This window comes from Ovis aries, chromosome 13, assembly GCF_016772045.2.
Source record: "Ovis aries strain OAR_USU_Benz2616 breed Rambouillet chromosome 13, ARS-UI_Ramb_v3.0, whole genome shotgun sequence".
NCBI classification, from domain to species: domain Eukaryota; kingdom Metazoa; phylum Chordata; class Mammalia; order Artiodactyla; family Bovidae; genus Ovis; species Ovis aries.
In genome coordinates, this window is record NC_056066.1 from 78,796,732 (window position 1) to 78,821,400 (window position 24,669).

Sequence of the window (24,669 nt, forward strand, 5' to 3'; positions counted from 1 at the left end):
TTTGAGATAAAGAGGGAGATGCTGGAAGGGCAAGGGTGGAGGTCTGGAGGCTGGAACTGCTGGGGTGGTCCAGAGGGTGATGCTGGGGGCCTGGACCGGGGGCCAGAGTGGAGATGGGGAAACGTGTGTGTGTTTAATTGAAGTTCTTCATTGACACAGTGAAGAGATTCACATGCAGTTATAAAAATTTATAGACTAGAAAGCGCCCTTGTATACTTTGCCCAGTTTTCCCCAAATGGTAACATTTTCCAGAACTGTGGGACACATCACATCTGAGATTTCAACCTTGATACAATCTGTTGCTGCTCTTGGATCTCCCTGGGTTTTGGGGCAACATCACATGACATGTGGGATTCTAGTTCCTGCGTGATTGTATGCGTGCTGTCGCTTCAATTGTATCCGACTCTGCGACCCCATGGACTGTAGCGCGCCAGGCTCCTCTGTGAGACTCTCCAGGCAAGAATGCTGGAGTGGGTTGCCATGCCCTCCTCCAGGGGATCTTCCCGACCCGGGATGGAACCCATGTCTCTTGTTTCCTGCATTGACAGGCGGGTTCTTTACCACTAGCACCAGCTGGGAAGCCCCAAACCACCCCCCGCCCTGCTTTAGAGGGAGTCTTAACCACTGGAAGTCAGGGAAGTCCCTTGGGTTTCCCCAGGTTTACCTGTACTCACTTGTTTTAAGTTCTGTACAGTTGGATCTGTTCTGTACAGATCTGTTTTGTTGAGGTTCCTGTCTCCTCCACCACAGTGCAGGCTGAACGGTCCCAGCCCCGAAGGGATTTCTCACGTCCTTCTGTGACCACCTCCACCTTCCCTCCCCCGGCCCTCTCCCCAGCTCCTGGCAGCCACCACTCTGTCCTCCATGTCAAAATTTTGGCTATTTCAGAAGTGTTCTATAAATGGAATCATACAGTGTGTCACTTTTGGGGACCGGCTTTTCTCGCTCAGCCTAATTCCCCGGAGATTCATCCAGGTGGCCGTGAGTCAGGGTGGCCTCTCATCTGGGTGGCCTCTGGGTGCGCTGGCAGGCGGAACCAGGGTTGGAGATGCGATAGTGGGGTTCAGGGCTGGAGGGTTCCAATAGGAGCCTGAGGGCTTAGCCTGGAGGCAGAGTGTGCCCTTGCTGATTAAGCATCTGCCATGGACCAGGCGCTCCTGGGCGCCGTGGATGCAGTCACGGAAGAGAAGAGAAGGAAGACGCCCCTGCTGTGGGGCTGGAGGCCTGGGCTGGCTGTAGGGGGCGGAGGGTGGCCCGGAATCTCTCTTCCTCTTTCTGGCTTTGCAGCCAGGACAGGGCACCGCCCGTGGCTGGAAGGGGGAGACCAGAGGTTTCTCCCCGGTCCTGAGTCAGATGAGAGAAGGGCCTGGTGCTGTCCCTCAGGCCAGATGGAGTCCGCTGCACCCAGACCTCCCTGTCTTCTGCACCAGCCTTTGTCCTTTCAGAATACTATTATTTCTTGGACAAAGGGATGGGGTTTAGGGTGGGGTGACTCGGGGAGTTTCTTGTGTCCCTGCCGGGCACACCGCCTGGGTTTGGGATTGGGGAGGCCCCGCATCCCAGGGCCGACGCCCCAGCTCCTATCACATCTGCTCCCTGGTCCTCGCCCGAGCCCCCTGCCCCCCGCAGCCCCCCGTTTCCTGCCGGGGCTTTCGGAGCTTCCATCTCCTCCTCTCTCTCATTTTCTCATCCCCCCATCTTCTCCCTCCTCCTTCCCATCTATTTCTTCTCTTTCTGAGCTCTCCTGTTTCTCGTCTCTGCATCGTCTCTCTCTTGTTTTGGCTCTTTCGTGTTTTTCTCTCCTTTGTTTCTTGTTTGTTCCTGTTTCTACCTCCCTTTGTCCGCGTCTCCATCTCTGGGCTGTGTGCTGTGGTTAGTCGCTCAGTCGTGTCCGACTCTTTTCAACCACATGGACTGTAGCCCGCCAGGCTCCTCTGTCTATGGGATTTTCCTGGCAAGAACACTGGAGTGGGTTGCCATGCCCTCCTCCAGGGGATCTTCCCAACCCAGGGAACAATCCCAGGTCTCCCACATTGTAGGCGGACTCTTTACCACTGAGCCACCAGGGAAGCCCCCATCTCTAATTATGTTCATCTCTGTTTCCACCAGGCTCCGTCTCTCCCTCTTTTCCTTTCTCTTGCTCTCAAATGTTATGTTGCAGACTTTGGAAAATGTCCTTTTTCACGCTCGGGGGGCCCAGTGGATAAAATGTCCTCGTCGACCAGGACAGTGTGCGAGCTGAGTTCTGTGAAAGCGCCTTGTGAGATCAGTGTCTGGGCCTCTGTGGCCACAGGGACGGGATCGGTGTGGTGACAGTGACCGTCGGAGGCTCCCAGGCCACCCACCCGCCTGGGGTCGGAGGGCAGGAGCCCAGTGCCGGCCTGGGGCGGCCTTGCAGCAGGTTCCTGCAGTCCTGGGCAAAGAGCAGGGGTGAGAGGCGAGCCCATGGGCAGCTGCTTGGTGCCTGCCGGTCCTGGTGGCTGCCTCGGTTTTCGCCCTGATGGCTTGTTTGTTTAACGGAGAACAGCTGCCCATGTGCGAGATGCCGACAAAACGGTTCGATTGTGTCTGTGTTTGCTCTCTGTTTCCCAGAGCTAACTGGTGCTGTTTCCAACATCCTTTCATGGAGTCAACCACCTTCGAGGTCAGCCAACGAAGCCTCGAGGATTCTGTTGAAAATCAGCATCAGAGGGAAAGAAGGATGGCTCTGATGAGACCATGACCAGCTACTGGGCCCTGGCCAGCTGTTGGTTTGGGCTCAAGGACATGGACGTGGAGAACCCCAGTGGGACAGGAGGCCACTGGCCATGGGCAGCTGGTTTGGTGCCCTGGTCTGGAAAAGCATCTTCTTTTACCTGATCTGTTCTGGGACAGCCCCAGCTGCAGCCAAATCCATCCACTGAGGTCCTCCCCAAACTTGACCGTGGCTCCCACAAGCCACCCTTGGCCCCGTGAGGTTTTCTCAACCAGGAACGCCACGCTGTGCATGGAGCTGACCGCGTGTGACTGTCCTAAGGATGGAGAACACAGATCCCAGTTTGTAATCCGGCTCTGTCACCGCAGCCCGCTGCAGGATTGGCGGGGGCTGTGCAAGGTGAAAACCCGGGGCCGCTCTGTCAGGACTTAACTGAGAGGGGCTTCCCCTGGATGGCTCAGTGGCAAAGAGTCCGCCTACCAATGCCAGAGACACAGGCTCGGCCCCTGGGCTGGGAGGAGGGGTCCACACGGCACAGAGCAACCGGGAGCCACAGCTGTGAGCCGGAGTGATGCGACGACGGAGGCCCACGCGCCCTGAAGCCCGAGCTCCCCGACAAGAGGAACCACCGCGGTGAGAAGGCCGAGCACAGCACGGAGCGCCAAGCACGGCCAGAAATAGGCGAATAAAAGTTTTCTGAAATATTCAACTTACTGAGAATTTCAAGACAGTGATAGCAGAGCGTCAGATCACGCCATTTGGCCGGCCCTGCCCGCCACTTGCAAGTGTCATGCTTTGCATGGAGCTTAAGCTTGCAGCATCCCAGTAAAATGGGGTTGATACCCAGTCCTAGCCCCTGTCCAGGACTGTCCTGAGCAGTGGCTGAGATGAGGGAAGGTCTAGCTGCCGTCTTCATCACTGTCATCATTAGGACATTAGTATGACCGTTTGATAGCTCGTCACCTGTGTTGTGCGTTCAGCCCTTCACGTGTGCTGCTGGGAGTACACTTTGTGTGTATATTTCTAAATGACCTTTTTATTTTGAGTAATTGTAGATTTGCAGAAAACCTTTTATAAAGACGGTACTCCTGAGAGCTTCCGCACTCCCCTGGTTCCGTCTCCCCATCTCTTGTCACCTCACGTGACAGGTGGGTTGACAACCACCTAGGAGAGTTGTTAAAACCAAGACCTCCCACGCTGGTGCAGCGTTATCCACGGAACTTTGGATTTCACCAGAATTTTCCTTCTCATCCATTGTCTGTTCCAGGCTCCCCTCCAGAGCCATGCGTTGCTTTTACTGTGTGCTTTTATTTATTTAGGTGTACCAAACAGCATGTGGGATCTTAGTTCCCTCACCAGGGACTGAACCTATGCCTTATGCAGTGAAAGCACCAAGTTCTAACCACTGGACTGCCAGGGGATTCCTGAAAGCCTCAGTTTCCTCATCTGTAAAGGGCCTTTGTGATCTGCAGATTTAAGTCTCTGAAATGTAGCAGGTGCCCAGTTAACATATACATGTAAGCGCACAATAGTTAGACGGTTAGCCTCAGTGGCCGTCTGATGAGAAGCAAAGCCCAGGTCAGACACCCGCCTCCTCCAGGAGATGGCCCGGGAGGGCAGAGAGGCCACGGCTGCAGGGGTCAGGGAGCCCCCAGAGACCCAGCTCTGAAGGGGGCCGTGCCGTGACTCCGTCTACCCGCTGTCCTGTCTTGCCTCCCAGACCCCGTGTGAGTTTGCAGTTGGTCGCCAGTGTCTTGGCAGAACTTCTGGGGGCTCCTCCTCTGCTGGTTTCCACGTTAACACTTTTCCTCCAGCTAAAAGTGGGATCCACAGGGCTCTGGAAGCCACCAGGGCCAGCGTGGCCTCTCACGAGCCTGCACCAGCTCATCCCTGCTTCTGGGGTCCCCCCTGCACTGGAGCTGTCCCAGCTGAGGGCCCCCAGGCCTGTCCCCATCACCACCGTGCTGAGCGGGCTGGCGGAGCCGGGGGCTGGGGGGCAGGGGCGCTGCTCCATGCAGCCACCGTGGGGCCGGCCAGCCCACCCTGCGGGCAGGATTGGACACGCAGGGGCTGCTCGAGAGGGATGGGAGGGGCTCTGCTCCAACTCTGCCCAGCTGTCAGTGTTCTGGAAGGCTGGGGGCCCTGCAGCAGACACAGGCGTGGCCGGCAGGGCAGGTGGGTGGGGCCTGAGGAGGCCTTGAGGGGGCTGAGAAGGGAGGCTGGGCCCGGGGTGAAGGGTGTGCGGGCTGGCCGAGGTGGAGGCTGCTGCCAGGAGCTTGGGAGAGCCCATTTGGCGCTCGGCTCTGCCGTTTAGCGGCTGTGTGAGCCTGGGCACATGCCCTGCCCTGCCCTCTCCCAGCCGGTGGTTTTCCCCACAGAACAGCCCCGGGGCCGCACCTGACTCCGGGCGCTGGTGTGCCCTAGGGGGCCCCCGGGTTGAGGGCACAGCTGCTGGTCCCAGCAGCGGCCCAGGCTGGCCCCCAACCCCCAGGGGACCAGGCCACAGGACTGGAAGCATCCACAGCCCCATGGTGATGTGAGCCCGGAGCTGCTGCCGGCCCAGATGCCCACGGGCTTGGCCAGTCCTGAGGGCGAGTGAGGCAGGCCCGTGGCAGACCAGATGGCACATGCCCCATCCAGGGGGTCTGAGTCGCCACAGCCCGCAGGAAAACGGACCCAGCGTGGCCAGGTGGCTGCATTGTTCAGGAGAAACAGGAGCGCGGTGTTTACTTGAACCATCCTGGTGCCTCCACGGTGGCAGGTAACGCATTTTACAGTTTGCACCAGCCCATCCTGTGAAGTGGCAGACTTTGTTTTTTGGGCTCCAAAATCACTGCAGATGGTGACTGCAGCCATGAAATTAAAAGACGCTTACTCCTTGGAAGAAATGTTATGACCAACCTTGACAGTATATTCAAAAGCAGAGACATTACTTTGTCAACTAAGGTCCATCTAGTCAAGGCTATGGTTTTTCCAGTGGTCATGTATGGATGTGAGAGTTGGACTGTGAAGAAAGCTGAGCACCGAAGAACTGATGTTTTTGAACTGTGGTGTTGGAGAGGACTCTTGAGAGTCCCTTGGACTGCAAGGAGATCCAACCAGTCCATTCTAAAGGAAATCAGTCCTGAATGTTCATTGGAAGGACTGATGCTGAAGCTGAAACTCCAATACTTTGGCCACCTGATGCGAAGAGCTGACTCATTGGAAAAGACCCTGATGCTGGGAAAGATTGAGGGCAAGAGGAGAAGGGGACAGAGGATGAGATGGTTGGATGGTATCACCAACTCAATAGACACAAGTTTAAATAAACTCCGGAAGTTGGTGATGGACAGGGAGGCCTGGCGTGCTGCGGTCCATGGGGTTGCAAAGAGTCAGACATGACTGAGAGACTGAACTGAACTGAACTGATTCTGTCAAGTGTGTGGGCCGGATGCTACAAAGGCCACGATTTGCTGTCTCTGAATAGGCTAGAGGGGGGCACCTGAGGGTCCAAGGTTGGAAGCAGATCCCGGAGGGATGTCTCAAGTCCTGGGTGAGAGCACAGCTCGCTGCCCCAGTCACCCCCAGGGCCCCTACCAGTTCCCAGAGGGGCGATCCTGGGCAGGTGTGTCTGTGAGCCTTCGTTTCCTCTTCTGGAAAATGGGAGTTAGGAACACCTGTCTCAGCAGCTGGACGTGAACGGGCTGTGGGCCTGTAGGTTCCGCTGTGGGCTGGGCACTCAGGAAGAGCTCATTACTGATCACTGTGGTTGAGATGAGAAAGGCTTGGGGGCTGGGTCTGTCCTGATGGACTGAGATGTTTCTTCTGTCTGCCTGCTTTGCCCTGCCTCCACCCAATACAATTTTGTGTGTTGGAATTAGAGACAAGTTGCTGTGATAATACAGAGTTCTCGTGTACCTGCCACCGAGTTCCCCTTATTGTTAGCGCCCTGCTTGACTGGGGTGCAGTCACAGCTAAAGGACCCTCCTTGATACACTGCTGTCTATCTGATCTCCCAAGTTTTACTCGGGTTTTGCTGGTTTTCCCCAGTGCCCTTTTCTGCTCTGTATTATAGTTAGTCGTTGTGTCTCCTTAACCGCCTCTGCTTTATGACAGCTTCTCAGACTCTGCTTGTTTTTGATGACCTTGACAGTTTTGAGGATTATTGGTTAGGTATTTTGTACACCGTCCCTCAGTGAGGGCTGATCTGATGTTTTCCTCGTGGTTAGGTTGGGGTTGTGGGTTTTAGGGGGGAGACCACAGAGGTGAAGTGCTCTTCTCGTCACAGCAGATCCAGGGCCCCTGCTCTTAACCTGACGTAGCACGGGTGATGTTGACCTTGACTATCTGGCCGAGGCGGTGTTTGCCAGGTGTCTCTCCTCGGTAGTTATTTCCAACCCCCTCTCTCCCCTACTCTGTTCCGCGGAAGCAAGTCACCACGCAAGAGAGGTGGAGCTTCTGGAAGGGGCAATGCATACATCAGTTATTTGGAATTCCATTTTACCTTTTGAAACAATTTTGAGATCCAGAAGTTTTCACTGTTTTGGTGGTCATTCTGTTCATCATATGAGCGACCTGGGTTGAGTCCCGGCTCCACCCATTTACTAGCTGCATGACCGTGGGCAGCTTGCTATTCGCTGGAGTGATGGTGAGCGTAATAGCACGCTTCCGTCAGGCTGCGTGATAGAAACCTGACTGACGTGGTTTACCCAAGTAGGGTTTGTGCTGCTTCCCTGTGTGACAGGAAGTCCTGAACGGCCAGCTGATTCTCCGAGCTACTGCCCTGTCGTCCTCGAGCCTGTGGCTTTCGTCCTCACAGTGCCAAGGGGGCTGCAGCACCTCCAGAATCACTGCTGTGCTCCAGGCAGGACTCCGTGAAGTCGATGGCATTATCCTCATTTGACAGAGAGGAAAGTGAGGCTCCAGAGGATGGGAAAGCTCTACCTTGCAGGAGTGCTGTGAGGCTTAGAGATACGCATACTGAACAGGGTCACAGGAGATGAGGTTGCTGTTTACTCAGTAGGTTGGGCCTCTTCCAAGGCCACTGGGCTGGAGGGGCCTGGTGACTTGGTGGGTGAGGGTGAGTCTCTGGCCACCTGAGCTTGCCTCCATGGTCAGCCTGGCGCCTCTGCCTCCCAGAAGTTAACCACACCTTGGAGCCTCAGAACCCGGCCCGCGTGTGGGATGGCGGTGCGGTGTTTCTTGTGAAGTGGAGGATGCGTAGTGAATTGGGACAGGATGGAGTTGCAGTGATGTCTCGAGCAGCTGACCAGGCATCACTCTGGCCTGGGGACAGAGGCAAGGTGGGCCCGGCCCTGAATCCTACAGCCTGTGTCTGGCAGCCTCTAGCTTGGTGCCCACTTGCATGGGAGACACAGGGATGGCTTTGCTATGCCTGTTCTATTTAGGAAGGCAGATTTAATTTAGTGGCAAACTAAGAATACCAAACCTGGCCTGCCCCATCTTTTTTTTTTTTTTTTTTTGGCTGTGCTGGGTCTCAGTTGTGGCATGTGAACTTCTTAGCTGCAGTGTGTGGGATCTAACTCCCTGACCAGGGACTGAACCCGGGGTCCCCTGCATTGGGAGCATGGCATCTTACCCCCTGGACCACCAGGGAAGTCCATGGGGCCCGCCCCTATCTTTGTAAATAAAGTTTTATTGGCACACAGCCACGCCATTACTTTACCATCGCCTATGGCTGCTTTGGTGCTGGAAAGGCAAAGCTGAGTAGCTGTGACCCAGACCATGGGGCTTGCGAACAGTTACTGTCTGGCCCTTTGCAGAACAAATGTGCCAAGCCTGGCCTGCACAGAAAGCAGTCCAGGCTTGGGAATATGCAGCTGGGGCTTCCAAGAGGGAGACAGAAGGGGGCCGGGACTCACAGAGGGCTGTGGGGGATTTCTGGGAGCGGGACTGGGCAGATGAAGCCCTGAGGCGGCTGGGCCCAGCCTCAGCAGACGGTGCTCTGACTCGGGGTGGTGGGGGCTTTACAGGAGAGACCCTGAACCCAGGCTGGCCTGAGGCTTTCCTTTGCCACGTGCTGCAGCGGTCTGGTGGGGGCTTTGTCAGAAGAGGAGCTGGTCGGGGGTGCAGCCTGCCCAGGGGAGCAACCCCGAAGCATCCACCACCAGAAGCAGTGGGTTCTGGAAAGGCGTCGCAGCCGCCAGGGGCCTGGGGCCGCCCGCAAGGGGCGCCTCAGCCCAGCCACCGGGAGCTTCCAGATCATCTGATTTTCCAAGAGAAGCTAGCTGGCAGGCTGGTTTTTCTGAGAAATCTGATTTTTTTCAACATGTTTGAAATTAATTCCAGTTTTTAAAAATCATGCAGCCAACCAAGCCAACACACACACACACACACACACACACACACACACACACACACACACACACACACACACACACACACACACACACACACACACACACACACTGGTGTGTGTCTGGTGTGTGGGCTGCGGGTTTGGGAATGTGGGGGTCCCGGGTGGAAGTGAGTTAGACGTGGGAGGCTGGGCAGACCCGGGACGGCCTGCCAGGCCCGGCGCGGCGCCCCAGCTCCAGAGGCCCTCCTCCAGCTGGGCGCCTGGGGGAGGGTGGCAGAGCCCTGGACCTGTGGTCTCAGGTTTCCTCCCATCCGGTTCCCCCCTGCTGGAACCTTCCCGCCCACAGGCTGGGGGCGGGGGATGAAGCCTCAGGGAGGTGAACAGTCCTCCTTGCGAACCTGGCCGCCCCTGGAGAAGCATCTTAGCATCAGCTGCAGGCCAGGGATGGGCAGGGATGCTCTCAGAAAGTCCCCTCCAAGATTCTCCAGGATTTGGGTTTGAGGCTGGAGCCTTGTGGGGCAGTGGGCAGGGGTGACCTGGAGCCGGAGAGGCCTGAGTGGACCCCAGCTCCGTGGTTCCCTGGCTTATGTGACCTCTGAGTTGGGTACTGCCCCTCTGTTGCAGGTCGTCCTGAGAATCCAAGAAAGCATGGGTGTGAGAGAGCTGGGTTTCCTTGGCATCCTGGGAGGCCCGGGACTGGGACCGGTGTGGACTTGAGCAGGGTGTGGTCCTGCTCTTCCGGACAGCATCTGGGGTGCCTGGCTGTTTGCAGCTTCAAGCACCAGCCCTCACCTGCCACTTTTCCCCACTGGTTTCCACGCGCTTCCCTGCAAGCCTGCGGATTTATTATTTGCTTTAGGCAGGATGCTTCGTTGCAAGTGGCAACCACTCAGGTCAACCTGGCTTAAGAAAAGAAGAGAATCCCATGGTCTCATGAACAGAAAAAGTCCCAAAGTAACACTGAGTGTGTGTTGGTCGCCCAGTCGTGTCTGACCCTTGGCGACCCCGTGGACTGCAGCCCACCAGGCTCCTCTGTCCATGGGATTCTCCAGGCGAGAATGCTGGAGTGGGCTGCCTTCCCCTTCTCCAGGGGATCTTCCCGACCCCGGGATCGAACCCCGGTCTCCTGCATTGCAGGTGGATTCTTCACTGTCTGGGCCGCCAGGGCAGCCCAACACTGACGAGGTAACATGAACCTCGGGCAAAATGTGATCCAGGTGCTCCAGTGATCCTGTCGGGATTCTGTGTTGCCTCACCTCCCAGCTCTGCTCCCCTGCGTCAGCTTCTTTCTTGGGCAGAGGTGACTGCCAACGTGGCGGCAGAGGTGACCGCCAGGCTCATGGCCCGTCCTCGCAGCAACCTGGGAAGGGCTGACGAGGGCAGAAAGCATGCCTCTCCCAGTATGGAGCCCCAAGCCTGTTTCTCAACTGGACGAGCCTGGGTCACCTGCTCACCCCTGGACCAGTCACGGCCCGGGTGGGTCGGGCCCCCTCTCACCCCTCCTTTGGCTGGGGAGCTGACACCAGGGGCCCCTCAGGACCATCAAGGCACTGATACCTGCGGGACGTGGAGGCTGGACAGGCTGAGCTAGCATCCCCTGCCCACCTGCCCTCCAAGAGCAGCAAGGGCTGAAGCGGCCATGTTTGGAGCCCCTGGCTCAGCTCGGCCCCCCTCCCCGGCCCCCAGCTGACTGCAGGCCCAGAGCTCTGACCAGCTGTGAGTCACTTTCCCACAAATTTCCCACGTGCCCCAAGAAGTTGTCAGGGGCTGGGCCCAGGGCCAGTGTGGAGGGGCAAATTGGCCTCCAGGGTGTCTCTCGCCATCTCCCAGGCTGGGGGCCCCCATGGAAAAGGGGAGCAAGCTTGTCTGGGATGTCTCGTCCTCGTGAGCCCCTGTGGGGTCTGGGTGAGGGGCTTCCTCTTGCTAGTGCACACGCGGCCACTCTCTAATAACCCACGGTGCCGGCAGAAGGCTCACCTCTCCGGGCATCCGTCTCCTCCTCCTGAATGCAGGAAGGACAGTTCTGCTCCATCACCAGCAGAAGTGCCCCCACTTTTTGCTCTAGACCTTGCTGGAACTAAAGGCACGATTTTATTTAAAGCTGCTCGCAGTCTCTCAGGACTCCTCCTCCTTGGTTCCTTCATTGTTGTATGGATTTTCTCCTTCTTCCGGGAGCCTGTCTCCTTGAGAGAGGGTGCAGAAGCCCCATCCCTGTTGGGAGAACCATTTCAGAAGGCGAATGGAGGGACTTCCCTGGTGGTTCAGTGCCTAAGACGCCAAGCTCCCAGTGCAGGGGGGCTGGGGTTTGATCCCTGGTCAGGGAACTAGATCCCACACGCTGCAACTAAGAGTTCACAGGCTACAACTGAGGATCTCGCGTGCCACAACTAAGACCCAGCACAGCCAGATACATACGATAAATAAATAGTCTTAAAAATACGAAAAGAACAGGGGGTCAAGAGGCCCGGCATCCCCAGGACAGGGACACCAGCTCTGGCCTGGCCCCTTTCCCTGGGTCCCAAGATCAGGAGAGGACGGTGCACTTTAGCCCCCATGCCATGTGTCAGGAAAAGGGAGCTGGTCTTTGAACTGTCATTACTTGCCTGTTGCATTTTCTAGATACTACAGCAGTCAGATCTCAGGAGAAAGGGTGAGGATTATCTAAAATGATGGCTTATCCACGGACGGCATCCTTGAGGCTGTGAGATGATCTTGGGGCTCCTTTCCCAGCTATGGTGCTATGGGAAGACTCGAGTCCAGTCGTGGGGTGGGGGGCAGCCTAGGAAGATGCTGCCCAAGAACCACCCCCAACCCCCACCCCGCCATGCGGGCTGAGCCCAGAGCAGCTGACCTGGCGTTTGCTAGTTAAATGTTCCCTTTTGTGAGGCAGACCCTTTTCCAAGGTGACTTGCTTGCTACTCCCAGCTTTCCAGATGTGGGTGGTGGCGACTCAGGGAGGTATGCAGTCCCTGGAACCTGGATGCATTCTACCTTATCTGAAATAAGGTAGATAAGGGATTCTTTGGTGGTTTCTTTCTGCACAGAGACAAGCTCTGGTGGGGAGTGGGGAGTTCAGGGCTCAGACATTAGAGTCTGTTCTCTCTCACCCCTAACCCGGCCACTCTCACTTTGAAGGGACGCCTGCCTGTAACAGCTTCCACTGTGGTCCCCTCTTTCCCCTCCAGTCTGGTCTCTGCTCTTTCTAAAACACATCTCATTACACACACTCCCTGCCCCGCTCTGTCTCTCTCCTGATCTCTTAGGATAAAGTTCTCATTAGGACCTCCAAGAGCACATGTCATCTGGCCCTGGTTTACAACTTCCTGTCCACACGCTGACCCGGCCTGACTCCAGACAGACCCACCTTGGTGCCCATGGCCCAGCACACCTCCAGCACTGTCCACAGGGTCACGGGTGTCTGCAGCCTAGCCACCACCCTTCCCACCGCCCCCTGCCCCACCCCCACCCCCCCCACAGCCCCTCCTAGGTCTTCAGCCCCTGGGAACCTCTGACCCCTGCAGGAGCTGGGCGCCGAGAGTCCCGGTGCCCCCTCCGGTATTCCCGGTCACACGTTGGGGGTGTGTTCCCAGTGGTTCCCTTGTCTGCGGATAAGCAGGGAGCCCCTGATGACTGGGGCTGCGTCCTGTTTACCGTGGTGCCCTTGCCCGGGTGCGAGCACGTGTATGGTAGGAATTGAGGAGACAGGTGCTCGGAGTTGGGGGAGTTGGGGGCGGGTAAGGCACCTTCCTGGGCTTTGTCTCCATCGCCCCCCACCACAGTGGGGAGGGCGGTCCTGGTGTTGCTGCGGGGACAAGCATGGGGCAGATGAGGGCACACGCAGGGCAGTGCGGGGCTCATGGGGGTGCTGAGCTTTGGGGGAGCTGTTATTAACCGTGGACCGGAGCCCCACACCGATGGCGGCTGAAGGCAAAGCTGGGGTCCGGGGGGTGGAGCTGGGGGCGGGGCGGGACCCGGGGCGGGGCGGAGCTGGGGCTCGGGGGCGGAGGACCTGGGGGTGGAGGTGGCCTGTGGTTCACACAGCAGAGGGGGCTGCGGCTGGGGGTGGGAGGACCAGAAGGTGGTCAGAGGTACCCTAGGTGGAGACGTGCAGAACCTCCTCCCTCTGCCCCCCGGACCCCCACATTAATGCCCGTATCTGCCTGCCAGGTACACCTGGGAGCCTTGCAGGCCTTCCCTCCTCCGAGCAGGTCACGGGATCAGCCCCGGCTCTAACTGAGAATCACCTGAGCGCTTTGCAATAGCCAGGTGCCCGGACCACACCCCAGACCGGCGACGTCAGGCTCTGGGGCGGGGCCTGGGCATAAGCATCCATGACTCTCGCAGGGGCTCCCCTGTACAGCTGCGTTTGAGAAGCACTGTTTGGGGCGGTCCTCTGTGAAACCGGTTTGACCCAGAGATGCCTATGTAACCTGTAGGGTTAGGAGAGCTTGGAGACCATTGCTTGATGGAAAATCTCCCCTCCCTAATTTCCCTGCCACAAAAGCCCACATGAGACATAAGTAAGCTGTTCTTAAACTAAACACACACACACACGCGCACACGCACGCACGCACGCACGCACGCACATGCCCCGGCCTTCAGGAGCACAGACGGGCGCTCACAGAACTATCGCCAACCCCAGATCCCCCAGCGGCGGCCTGAGGTGTGGTCTAGACTCCCGCTGCTGGGGTCCTAAGTGGCCACTCAGTGGCCTGAGGTGCAGCTGCGTTCTCAGCCATCCTCCCAGAACCTTGTTCCGCCTGCCCTGTCAAACACTGTGGAGCTCTGGGCATACGGACCAGCCCTGCCAGTCCCCGTCAGGTGTCAGACGGGCTGGCTTTGGCTGTCGCAGGCACTGTGACATTGATTCTTCATTCTTCACCGAGATTCTTGGTGAAGAATCATGGCCTCTGCTCACCTGGACCTCCCTCCCTGCGGGGTCCTCCTGCGACTGGAGTTCTTGGGTCTCAGAACAAGTGGCTTCACATGATTGACTGGGCACCTGGTTTTCTGTCCTTCCAGAGGCGATGGGCACCGGTGGCCCCGACGTTCGAGCTGCCCGCGTTGTACAGAACAGAGGACTATTTTCCCGTGGACGTGGGGGAGGTGATGCCCCGAGCCCCCAGCTGCCAAAGGCGTCTGTGAGCGCTTCGATCCTGCCATCCCGGCGTTGGGAAATGAAATCTGTGTGCAGAGCAGATGTGATCTTTTTTTTTTCTTTTTTTTATTGTTGTGGGTTCATTTTCTGAGTTTTTCCCCTTGCTTCACGGGGGCGCATGGGGTTTGGAGAAGTGGACCCAGGGGTTGGGCAGTGCCTCCAAGATGAGCTGGGAAGGCCTCCTCCACCAGCTGTGCCCTGCCTGGTGGTCTGGACAAGGTGGTCACCCCTGGGGATAGCTGGTCACCCCAGGTGATGGGCTGTGGGGACATGGATATCTTTGCACAGGAATTGTGGGGGCATTGGGAGGTGTCACCGGGGCGCATGGCTCCAGGTCCATCTGTTTTGGCTGGTTTGTCTGAACCCAAGTGCCCACTGGCCCTGTGAACCATCTCAATAAAGTGTCAAGAGGTCACCTGGTGTAAATGTTTCCTTGATGGGTGCTCCTGCCACTGAGTCAAGCCAGCTCCTCAAAAGCTGCTTATTCTAAAGCCCCTTGCCTGAGGGGAGCGCACAGCTCTGGCCTTCAGATGCCCAGCAGAATGCCGAGACCTTTAGGATTTCCTGAGGTCTCCCAAAGGGTATTTGCATTAATTTCTCCTCATGTAGATGGGTTTTGAGCTATCATCCCGAAACATTGGGTTCCTCACTTTGGTGATGGATATTTCTAGTTTCTGGAATCTTTCCCAGAGCTATGAACACACACACACACCCTGTACTACAGACCTGCTTTCAGATTTCAACACACACATACCACACACACACACCCTGTTCTGCAGACCTGCATTCAAATTTCAACACACAGACACATACACACACACCCTGTACTGCAGACCTGCATTCAAATTTCACACACACACACCTTTACTACAGACCTGCATTCAAGTTTCAAGGAAATCTGACATCATGAATCAGGCAAGAGAGCAGTAGTAGCAAGGCAAAAAAAGTTAAGCCTTGTCAATTTTAGAATACTTTTTAAAATAAAAAGATATTAAGTGAAGCCCTTGTTTCAAGTAGAGCCAGTGTTTTTGTATATAGATAATTGTTGTAAACTTATTTTAAAACGTTGAGACCTTATTATCCATTACTGAAGTATAAATCCAGTGCTGAGGTCACTGAACCTTCGCACACTGAAGGTTCTGCCTGGCCCTCACCCCATCTAGAAGTCCGCACTCCTTGTCCAAAGCCCCTCCTGCTCGCTTCCAGCCACCCTCCCCTGGCCCCCACCCCCACCCCCCATCCCACCCCGAGCTAACAGCATCCTGACAACTAACAGCGCACACAGGGCTGCTGTCTGGGCTTCTGTTCTGTCCCTGGAGGGGGACTGGTGTGTGCAGGCTCAGTGTGGCAGCTTTGTGCCCGCTCCCGCGGCCGCCGCCGAGTCTGTGGGCAGCATCCCTGTGGCTGCTGACCGTTCGTTGTCACGGCTGTGTTATATTGAGCAGGACTGTTTTTAACGAAGAAGCTTAGATCCTTCCCCCTGCCCCGGTCTGCTGAGGGAGAGCGGAGAGTCGATGGGAAGTTTGTTTTCCAGACAAGCGGCGAGGGCACACGTTTCTGGAAAACCGGGCATATGTTGATGGGTGGAGACGCCCACGCTTCTTTCTCCTTCCAAAGCCTGGACCGAGGCACCGGGAGAGGCGGGTGGGGTCACGTGATCAAGCCACAGCCGCGAAGTGTCCTGAAGTAGAGACCCGCAGGCCTGGCGCTCAGAGCCCTCGTCTCCTGCAGCTCTGGGGGCCTGATGATGGGCACTGGGCAGCAGGTGGCTGTGACAGTGACAGGGCTGGGCTGGGGAAGGGCTGACCGGCCTGCGTTTCTCGATGGGCTCTTGGCATCCAAGGGCCCGGGCCTTGGGAACAGCCCTACCTTTCAGAGTAAGAACGAGGCAATGGAGAGTGAGAGCTGCTGGAGTCCTACTCCACTAAGCCGGCTCTGCTGTCTGGGGACTCTTTGGGGGGGTCACCCCATCACCCCCACGGCAGTGAGGAGGGGTGAGTTTCCTTGACAGCATCTATGGGGAAATGGTGACTCATGAGCTAGAATTGGTTTTCCCAAGTTTCCTGGAGTTGCAGTGCCAAACAATGAAATTTTAGGGACGCTTGGAGACACTGAGCAGGAGGGCGAGCCAGGGCACAGAACCCACTAGGAATCGCTGACCTCAGTCCTCTGAGCGGCTGAGGTGCTGGCCTGGGGCCAGGTACCCTGATGGGCGTCATCTTCAGAGCAAGCGTCGGATGTCTCCCAGCAAGTTGACGAAAACCCTGGTGGGTCAACCTAGCAAGGGTCAAACCCCTTGGAGGGTCAAACCCAAAGCCCATGGCCAGGGTCACTTTGCAGCCAGGGAAAGGGTGATCTTTGTCTTTTTCTTTCTTTGGTGGCTGTTTTTGGACAGGGGTGCCAGAACCTAGGCCATTGTGAGACTTCGGAAAAGCTAAGTCCCTTGATCATACCCATGTTCCCCATGGATGTGAACTTCACATCTGTCCAAAGCAAGAGGTTTCAGAATGGTGGCCCACAGGTTGGCAGAACCATGTGGTCTGCCCTAAACTGTTTCAAAATTGTTTTCATGTTGAGACAACGCCGTTACCATCTGGAAAAAATAAAGTGAGTTCCATACCTCACTCTGTACACCAGGAACAGTTCCAAAATTCCAAATGGATTAAGGAGGAGTTCAATGTGTAAAATGAATTTATAGAATAAGGAGGCAGAAACATTGGAGAATCATAAAAAATCCAGGAGCCATAAAAGAAAATTGTGATATTTAAAAAGTTTAAATCCTCTGCATGGGAAAAACAAGCAGAAAATCCAACCAAAAAAAAAAAAAAAAAAAGAAAAACAAAACAAAACAACAGAATTCTAACCAAATGCAAAAGCCAAATGACAAACTAGGAATATGTATTTGCAGCTTGTACTGCAAAGGGATAATCCCCCTAATATATAAACATCTCCTACAAATAAATAAGAGGAAAGAAACCTCCCCAAAATAGCAAAGAATATGAATATGCATTTCACAGAAAAGACTATGCAAAAGGCACTTTCAAAATATGAAAAGATACGAACCTCAATCTGCGAGTATGAAAGAATATTGAATACTTAGTTTTCGTTATCACGCTGGCAAAAGTATAATGTCTTTGATGACACTGTTGGTGAAATCTTGAAGAAAGTTGCATTCTTATACACTGGTGGTGGGACACGATTCTCATGGAGGTCCATGGGCAGTGCCTATCAAAGTTAGAAACGTATGTGCCCTTAGACACTGTGCATACCCAGTTCCATCCCTAGAGATCTATCTCCCAATATACACACACAAGAGAAATGATAGATGCAAAAATTTATTCACTGCACATTGAAATAGCAAGAGATGGGACAGAATCTAAGTGTCCATCAACTAGCAATTGGCTCAGTTATAGTACCTCCACACATGCGTGGGTGGGGGGAATCCTGTGGAGATGTAAAAGTTGGATTAGGAGTTCTTTAAGACTTGGTGTGGAGAATCCCCAAAACCAAAGTGGAAGAGGAAGGACACGATATGCTATCATCTGTGTAAGAAAGGAAAGCGCTGAAGTTCTCTGGGAGGATAAACAAATATTTGAACATGGTGAACATTTTGCTTTTGGTGAGATGTGGACTTTCCATTTTTATTTTATACTTTTTGATGTTTCCCTATTGAACAAATTCGATTAAAATAAGTTCTAGCAATTAAAAATCAGGACATTTCTCATAAAGAACTGGATTTCCAGCTTTTACTCAGAAACTAAAATATGGCAGTATTAGGTTCATATTCTCGCCAGACAATAAAGTTGAGTCCCTTGAGAAGGGCCTCACTCTCCATGTTTCCCTTGCATCCAGATTATCTCATTAATTTCTTTACATGCCTGGACTCACTGGTATTTGCATTTGCAGAAGTCCTCAGCAAATTATTAACAGACTGAATCCAGAAACATAGAGAGGATTATACACCATGACCAAGTGGACTGTCCCCAAGGGATATAAGGTGGGTTTAACACCTTAAAATCAATCAGTGCAACACACTTGGATTAATAACTCACATGGTCATCTCCATAGATGCATGAAAAAGCATTTGACAAAACTTAGTGTCCATTCATCATAAAAGTGCTCCTTCTTGGGGTCAAAAGGGGAGTTCCAGAGAAGAGGTGAGAAGCCAGGCAGACGCCCCCAAAGGGGTCTGTTTCTAGGATTGTCAGTTCTTTCAAGACAACCTGGTGACCGAGGCACCTGGAGGCCTCAGGGCATCTCCCTCTCCATCTTAAAACAAAATTCCACTTTGTGCTTTGTGTCCTGGTCAACAGCACAACCATCTTTGGGTTTACAAGGATTCAAAGCAATTATGACTGAGCAGCTGTCACAGAATTTCCTCTCTGAGCCCTGTGTGTTCGCTGTAGACATCAAAGCATCAAAATTTGTCTTATCAGGAAGCACCATCTGGATGCATTTTAGCCTTGCAAGCAGCTGGGCAGGGCCGGTGGCCCGAGGCTTGCTTCTGCCTTCTTTACTGGGACTTCTGACATCTGTGCTTTGCTGTTGGCCTGTGATGCCGAGTTTGAGGAAGGAGGTAGAGAGATGGCTGCTGGGGGCAGGTGTACTCCATCAGGAGAATGGCAAGTTTCCCTCAAAGCACCAAGTCAAGCCAAGCCTGACTGCTGGAGGTCGGCCCCTCAACCGGAAAGACTTCCTCATGGGGTCATCCAGGGAGCAACACCATCATACATGCCAACGGTCAGTGTTTCATCAGCAAGGCTCTTCCAGGGGGAGATGTGCCCGAGGAGCGGGCATAGGAGACCTGGAGGAGCGCCCTGGACAATGAGGTCTGTGCTTTTCTTGTGGGCACCAGGGCTGGGGTGGCTACAGCGGTGACCCCTCCCGCAGTAAGGGTGCCCTGTGTACGCCCACGGTCTCCTCGTGGCTCCCAGGGAACCGCGGAGACACCAGGGCATCAGCTTGCACACGTACTGTTTACTACACACAAACCGCATCTCTGGGTGTAGAGATGGGGGTTCTTAGGCTGTCCGACGAGGGTGTGTTTGTTGAATGGAGAGAAATAGAATCAGTGGTCTTACCCAGGAGACCACTGGTAGCAAAGAGATGAACTGGAGAAGGCTCACGCTGTAGCATCATTCACTTGTGTCTTTGGAATGGTGGGAAAAATTTAAAATAATTAATTTTAAAAAGGGACTTCCCTGGTGGTCCAGCGGTTAGGATTTTGTACTTCCACTGCAGGGGGGCACAAGTTTGATCCCTGGTCGGGGAAATAAGATCCCACATGCCAGAAGGCGAGACCGAAGAACAAAGAAAAGAATGGTGGTTCTCTGGCTTACTTGTCCTTTGGAGTCAGCTGGGCCACAGCCTGTGACCGACTGTGTCAGAATCTCTGGGGGAGGGTCCTCAGGATCTCTAAGTGTTAAAACTCCCCAGGTGACTTGGAGATGCAGCCGATTCTGGGACATGTTTTCCAAGGAGAGCTGTTAAGAAAAATCTCAAGGTTTCCTTTGAAGAGTGTCGAGACCTCAATATCCGTTTCACATCCTCCTGAGTGTAACAGATAGAACTGGGTTTGAGTTGGCTTCTGGCTTGAGTTGAACTGATTGCGCCCGAGCTCCAGAGATGGGTACTGCCTGATCTAAGTGCATCCAGGTGAACCTAGCTCCCAGTGACTCAGCGAGGTAGTTCTGGTCTAAGCCTTGTTTGCTGCTGTTTAGTCACTAAGTCGAAGAAGGCGATGGCACCCCACTCCAGTGCTCTTGCCTGGAAAATCCCATGGACGGCGGAGCCTGGTGGGCTGCAGTCCATGGGGTTGCTAAGAGTCGGACACGACTGAGCGACTTCACTTTCGCTTTTCCCTTTCATGCATTGGAGAAGGAAATGGCAACCCACTCCAGTGTTCTTGCCTGGAGAATCCCAGGGATGGGGGAGCCTGGTGGGCTGCCATGGGGTTGCACAAAGTTGGACACGACTGAAGCGACTTAGCAGCAGCAGCAGCAGGTCACTAAGCAGTGCCTGCCTCTTTTGCGACCCCATGGACTGTAGCCTGCCAGGCTCCTCTGGCTATGGGATTTCCCAGGCAGAAATACTGGAGAGGGTGGCCATTTCCTTCTCCAGGGGATCTTTCCTTCCCATGGATTGAACCCAAGTCTCCTGCACTGGCAGGCGTGTTTTTTTTTTTTTAACCACTGAGCCACCAGGGAAGACCATCTTAAGCCTACCAGCATGGAAACTGGTTCTGGAATGGTCCAGCTGGCCCCAAGTTCAGGACTCTTGCTCAGTAGCGAGGGAGGCGATACCCTCTCTCAGGGCAGGTGAATGGGAAGCAACAGGAACACCAGGGAGCCTGCTTAGAATGAAAGTGACCATGTGGGTGGCAGAACCAGAAGGCAAGAGGCCCGGAGGCCCTGCCCACATCGCTGAGCAGCTGCCTTCTTTGGGTACCACGGCTGCTTGCATTTTCCTTTGTTAAAAGCCCAGTTTGAGCTGGAGTTCCCATTACTGCCAATGAGAGTCCTATGTCATAAAAAGGAGTCTAAAACCAGGTAAGAAGAGTCGGGTACTCACTGATGGGCAGAGACTTCCCTGGGAAACACTCTGAACCAGAGCCATCTGTTGACAAATGGGTTTGGTGCCATCTGGCATGCGTTAGGGAACACGAGTCCACAGAGACACATCCAATTTTTCCAGTCTTGCCTGGGCCAAGGAAAAGGTCTCATCTTGGTGCCGGTCTGCCCTGGACCCTGTGGTTTTCCTTTTTAACCAACAAAGCAAGTCTTGGGCTCACAGCCCTCGGCAAGCAGTGGCAGGCGGCACAGTTTCAGTCTTAACGTCTTGCCTTGTGTTTTTCGGGGTGCTACCAGTAACAGCAAATCACGCGGGTTGGACTTTTCTTGCAGAAATAGGTTTCCCTTTTAAAAAGGGGCGTTGAAACATACTAAGTATGTAAAGCAGCTGTTAGACAGATGTGGCAAAAACGACGAAGATGGCAGTGTGAAGGAGTCGTTTGGGAGACACCATGCTGGGGAAGGTAGGATGTATTGGTTTAAAACCCGGACTCACGTGTCCTTGCATTCACAGCAGGGAAAGCCTTTCTCGAGAGAGTAGTCTTCAGCCAAGATCAGGGGTGGATGGTGTGGCTGGGAAACCCAGGGGCTGTGGGCTCAGGATACTGGGTCCAAATGAGCATCTCCCCTCTGCCAGCTGGAGTGTTGGGACAAGCTAGCTCCACTCAAGCATCATGTCCTGGGTACTAACACTCCTTTTACAAGACTTTTTTTGAGGGGGTGGGGGTGGATTTAGGGAATTGGAGCAGGACTGTTTTGAGGATTCAAATTATCTTGGCATCTAGTGTCCTACAACTAGCCCTAAACACTTCTGTGATGTTTGGAAAGTTCTTATTGAGTCAAAATGTGCTCAGGATGTGTGCTGAGCTCAGGGCGATTTTATGAATGTTGTTCAACTCCTGCGAAAGGTGGAATCTCGCCCCTGGCCTGGAGGACTCTGTATTTAAGCCTCTGGAGTCCTCTCTCGGGGGAAGCCGATAGAGCCAGCCCAGCAGATGCAGCCATCTTTTCACCTGCCATCCTCAAGGCAGGATCTTAAAAATTTTGACTCCCAGATGGCTGTCCCTCTTACACAGCTGTCGCCTTCTGCTTCAGGCTAGATGGCGACATGTCGCGTGCATGCACTGGAAAAGGTCATTTCTAGCCTCTTGCTTTATCAGCTTCCAGAAGGTGAGCAATTTGCTTATCAGAAGATCCATTTTGTTTCACTTGGTAGTAAGAAGATATTAATAAAGGTACAGCCAAATTTTTGCAAACACCAGTTTAGGTTTGAATGCCCTTACATCTAAGGGGTACTGATGGTGGGGGTTGGTTTGCATCACAGACGCGCACTGTACATATGCTGAAAACAGACACGCGCAACACCTCATCTACGTCGTACAGAGCACGTGTCCTGCAAATACTGGGGCCCTTCCCTCCTGCATCCTCTTAGCTGGAGCCCTTTGAAAACATGACTCAAGGATTTTCAGGGTATCTGCAGCTATGCCTTACATGCAGATTTTTGACTACAACTCCACTAAGTTGTAATCCCTCTAGGATTCAAGTTCTAGTGAATATTATTTTTTTTAAAGTGGAGTTTGTTGATGGAAGTAGCAGGATGCAAAGAATTGCCAGTAATTTTCCAAATAATCTTTTGTGCAAGTTTTGATCCATTTTTGAGCTAACCTAGTAGCAGTTGGTAGAAAACACCTTTCTTAACTTGCCTGTCTGGTTTATCTCAGTCTTTTTCCAGATCATGTCAAGGTGGCCCTTTAATAACTGGTATGTTGGAATGCATTTCAGTTTGGTGAGAGCAGTCTCTTGCCTTTCTTTTCGGTCCTCTGGAGGTTTAGGAGTTAGGTTCCTACATGACACTCTGGTGAAACATGTCTGCAACTGGTGCCAGGCCAATAAGCTACTGGGTTAGAAATAAGGGTCAAATGGGTTGAAAAGATCATTGCCTTAGGGAGGGGCAGAAGGCTGACCAGCTGCTCTGTGGAATCCAGATTCAGCGTGCTCTACCTAACCTCTTGGTAAAAACCAGATCTTTCCGTCACTCAAGCTAAGTGGCTCTCAAGCTGTAGTGGCAAGATGACCTGGGAGCCCCACCTCAAGGTTTAGTCCGCAGAGTAGGGAAACACCCCTCTATATGGCGGTACTCATTTGGCAAAAGCAAGCTGAATGGCCCCTAGAGAAGTGTTTCAGGTGGGGCATTCCTCCGTCTTTGATATAGATCATTTTCAAATCTATTTGCTCCCTTCCAAAGAAATGTGCATCTTTACAAGTGGGTAGGCATTTGGGCTAGACAGACACAGCCATGGGGGTTGGGAGGGGAAGGAAAGGGCATTTCCTTTTCTGCTTATAATTGAAGAGGGAACAAAGAGCTGTTTGCTGAAGACCCTCATACTACTCAATGGTAAGGAACCAAAGATGGGACAAGAAAATGCTTCTACGTGCTGAAACAGGAGAGAAACCAGTGCTTACTCAGCTTGAGTCTGGAACTTCTGGCCACAGGGAAATGTGAAGGGCAAAAAGTGCTCTGGAATTTTGTTTTTCCTTGTTCAAAAGAAAATCTACAGGATTATTCAGTCTACAGTTACAGACTTTAAGTAGAAGATGGCAGAAAGCCAGCTTTTCTTTCCAGATCATTCCAAAAGCAAACAGCAGCAACAGCATTGTTTTAAAATGGCTTTTATTGAGACACTTTCAGGACTTCTCCAACAGTTCTTACTGGGGAATCTTTATTTCCAGTCCTTAGGTGGCTAAACTCTTTTCCCCATGCTGACAAGGCCCACTCACACCACCATAGCAAGGAAGCGTACTCATCTCTCTCTGCTCAAATGTCCAGCCCGGAGCGCACCTCCCCACCCTCACCCCCTATACTGCACGAGTCTCACTAGTACTTCATGTAGGACTCACAAGACCAGGCTAAATTCTTCCTATTAGGCAGAGTAATTTCAAAGCAAATGTGAGATGGCTTAAATGCAGCTGGTATTACTATCCTCAGGTAAGATACGTTCTCAATGCCACCTTTTCTGACTAGGTAATCTGTAGCATCTTGGATGTCCACAGAGTTTATAATCTATCTGTGCGACAGATTTAAAATAGCTCAAAAAAAAAAAAAAAAAAAAAAGCTCCATGTCAGCCCCGAACACCCTGAAGGTTCTAGTCCATTCTTGTGCTTTCTCCTGTATTGTTCTGAGGCACGACTTTACATTTTAGGGGGAGGCTGGTCAAACTTTTGCCCTCAGGTAACAAAAGCGCTAAGCTCAACTTTCTGGAGTCTTGGAAATCATGGACACTAGCCCCCTTCAGAACTCCTTAGGCCAATGTCCCTGAAAGGTGACTGACCAGCCTCCGCACGGACTAAGAGCACCCATCCTGGCACGCCTCCAAACACCCTGGGGCCACCTCTGCCACCTCCTCCCTGCTCTTTAGTGCGGGGTCACTCGCACCCTACCAGCTCCTGCATCTCGACAGCCCCAGAACGTGTGCTCTCCAAAGCCTTTCTCTTAATAGTAGCAAGATGGTCCAGAGTTAAAATAAAAGCAGAGTAGTTGCCTGGTTAGTACAACTGTTCCCATTATAAGGTGAAAACTAATATGGACTTCACTTAGAAGAAAGAACACCAGGGTATTAAGATTCTGCTTGCAAATCAATGCTTATTTATCTTTACATCCTTTATCACTGAGACATTTACATATCCAAGCAGGTTCTGATCCTTAACAACAGGGTAACTGAAAAAATTCAAGGATGTTTATTTTAGTGATTAAAAAGGTAACAGACAAAGGCCAAACCGAATCAAAGAATTTGTAACAAGAGCCTTGAGAGAAAGCCTTCTTGATGCCATCCTTGGTCTTCCACAAGTCTCCTCAGTGGCCGTGCCGCCATCTCTGCTGAGGAAGCCACGGCATCAACTGGTACAAGATGTAATGGACACACAGGACTGGAAGGCGTAATAAAGCAAGTA

At 53.4% G+C, this 24,669-nt stretch overlaps 2 protein-coding genes across 2 annotated transcripts in view; one reads left to right on the forward strand and one right to left on the reverse strand.

Moving 5' to 3' along the window:
- Nucleotides 1-14,566, forward strand: part of BCAS4 (breast carcinoma amplified sequence 4) — a 59,661-nt gene extending 45,095 nt beyond the window's left edge. Inside the window, exon 5 of the mRNA XM_012189344.4 lies at nt 14,016-14,566. Within this exon, the coding sequence (XP_012044734.2) occupies nt 14,016-14,138 (123 nt within the window). The 3' untranslated portion in view covers nt 14,139-14,566. The remainder of the gene's footprint in view (nt 1-14,015) is intronic.
- Nucleotides 14,567-23,374: 8,808 nt separating this feature from the next.
- Nucleotides 23,375-24,669, reverse strand: part of DPM1 (dolichyl-phosphate mannosyltransferase subunit 1, catalytic) — a 51,845-nt gene continuing 50,550 nt past the window's right edge. Inside the window, exon 11 of the mRNA XM_027977329.3 lies at nt 23,375-24,645. The gene's annotated coding sequence lies outside the window, so the exon portion shown is untranslated. The remainder of the gene's footprint in view (nt 24,646-24,669) is intronic.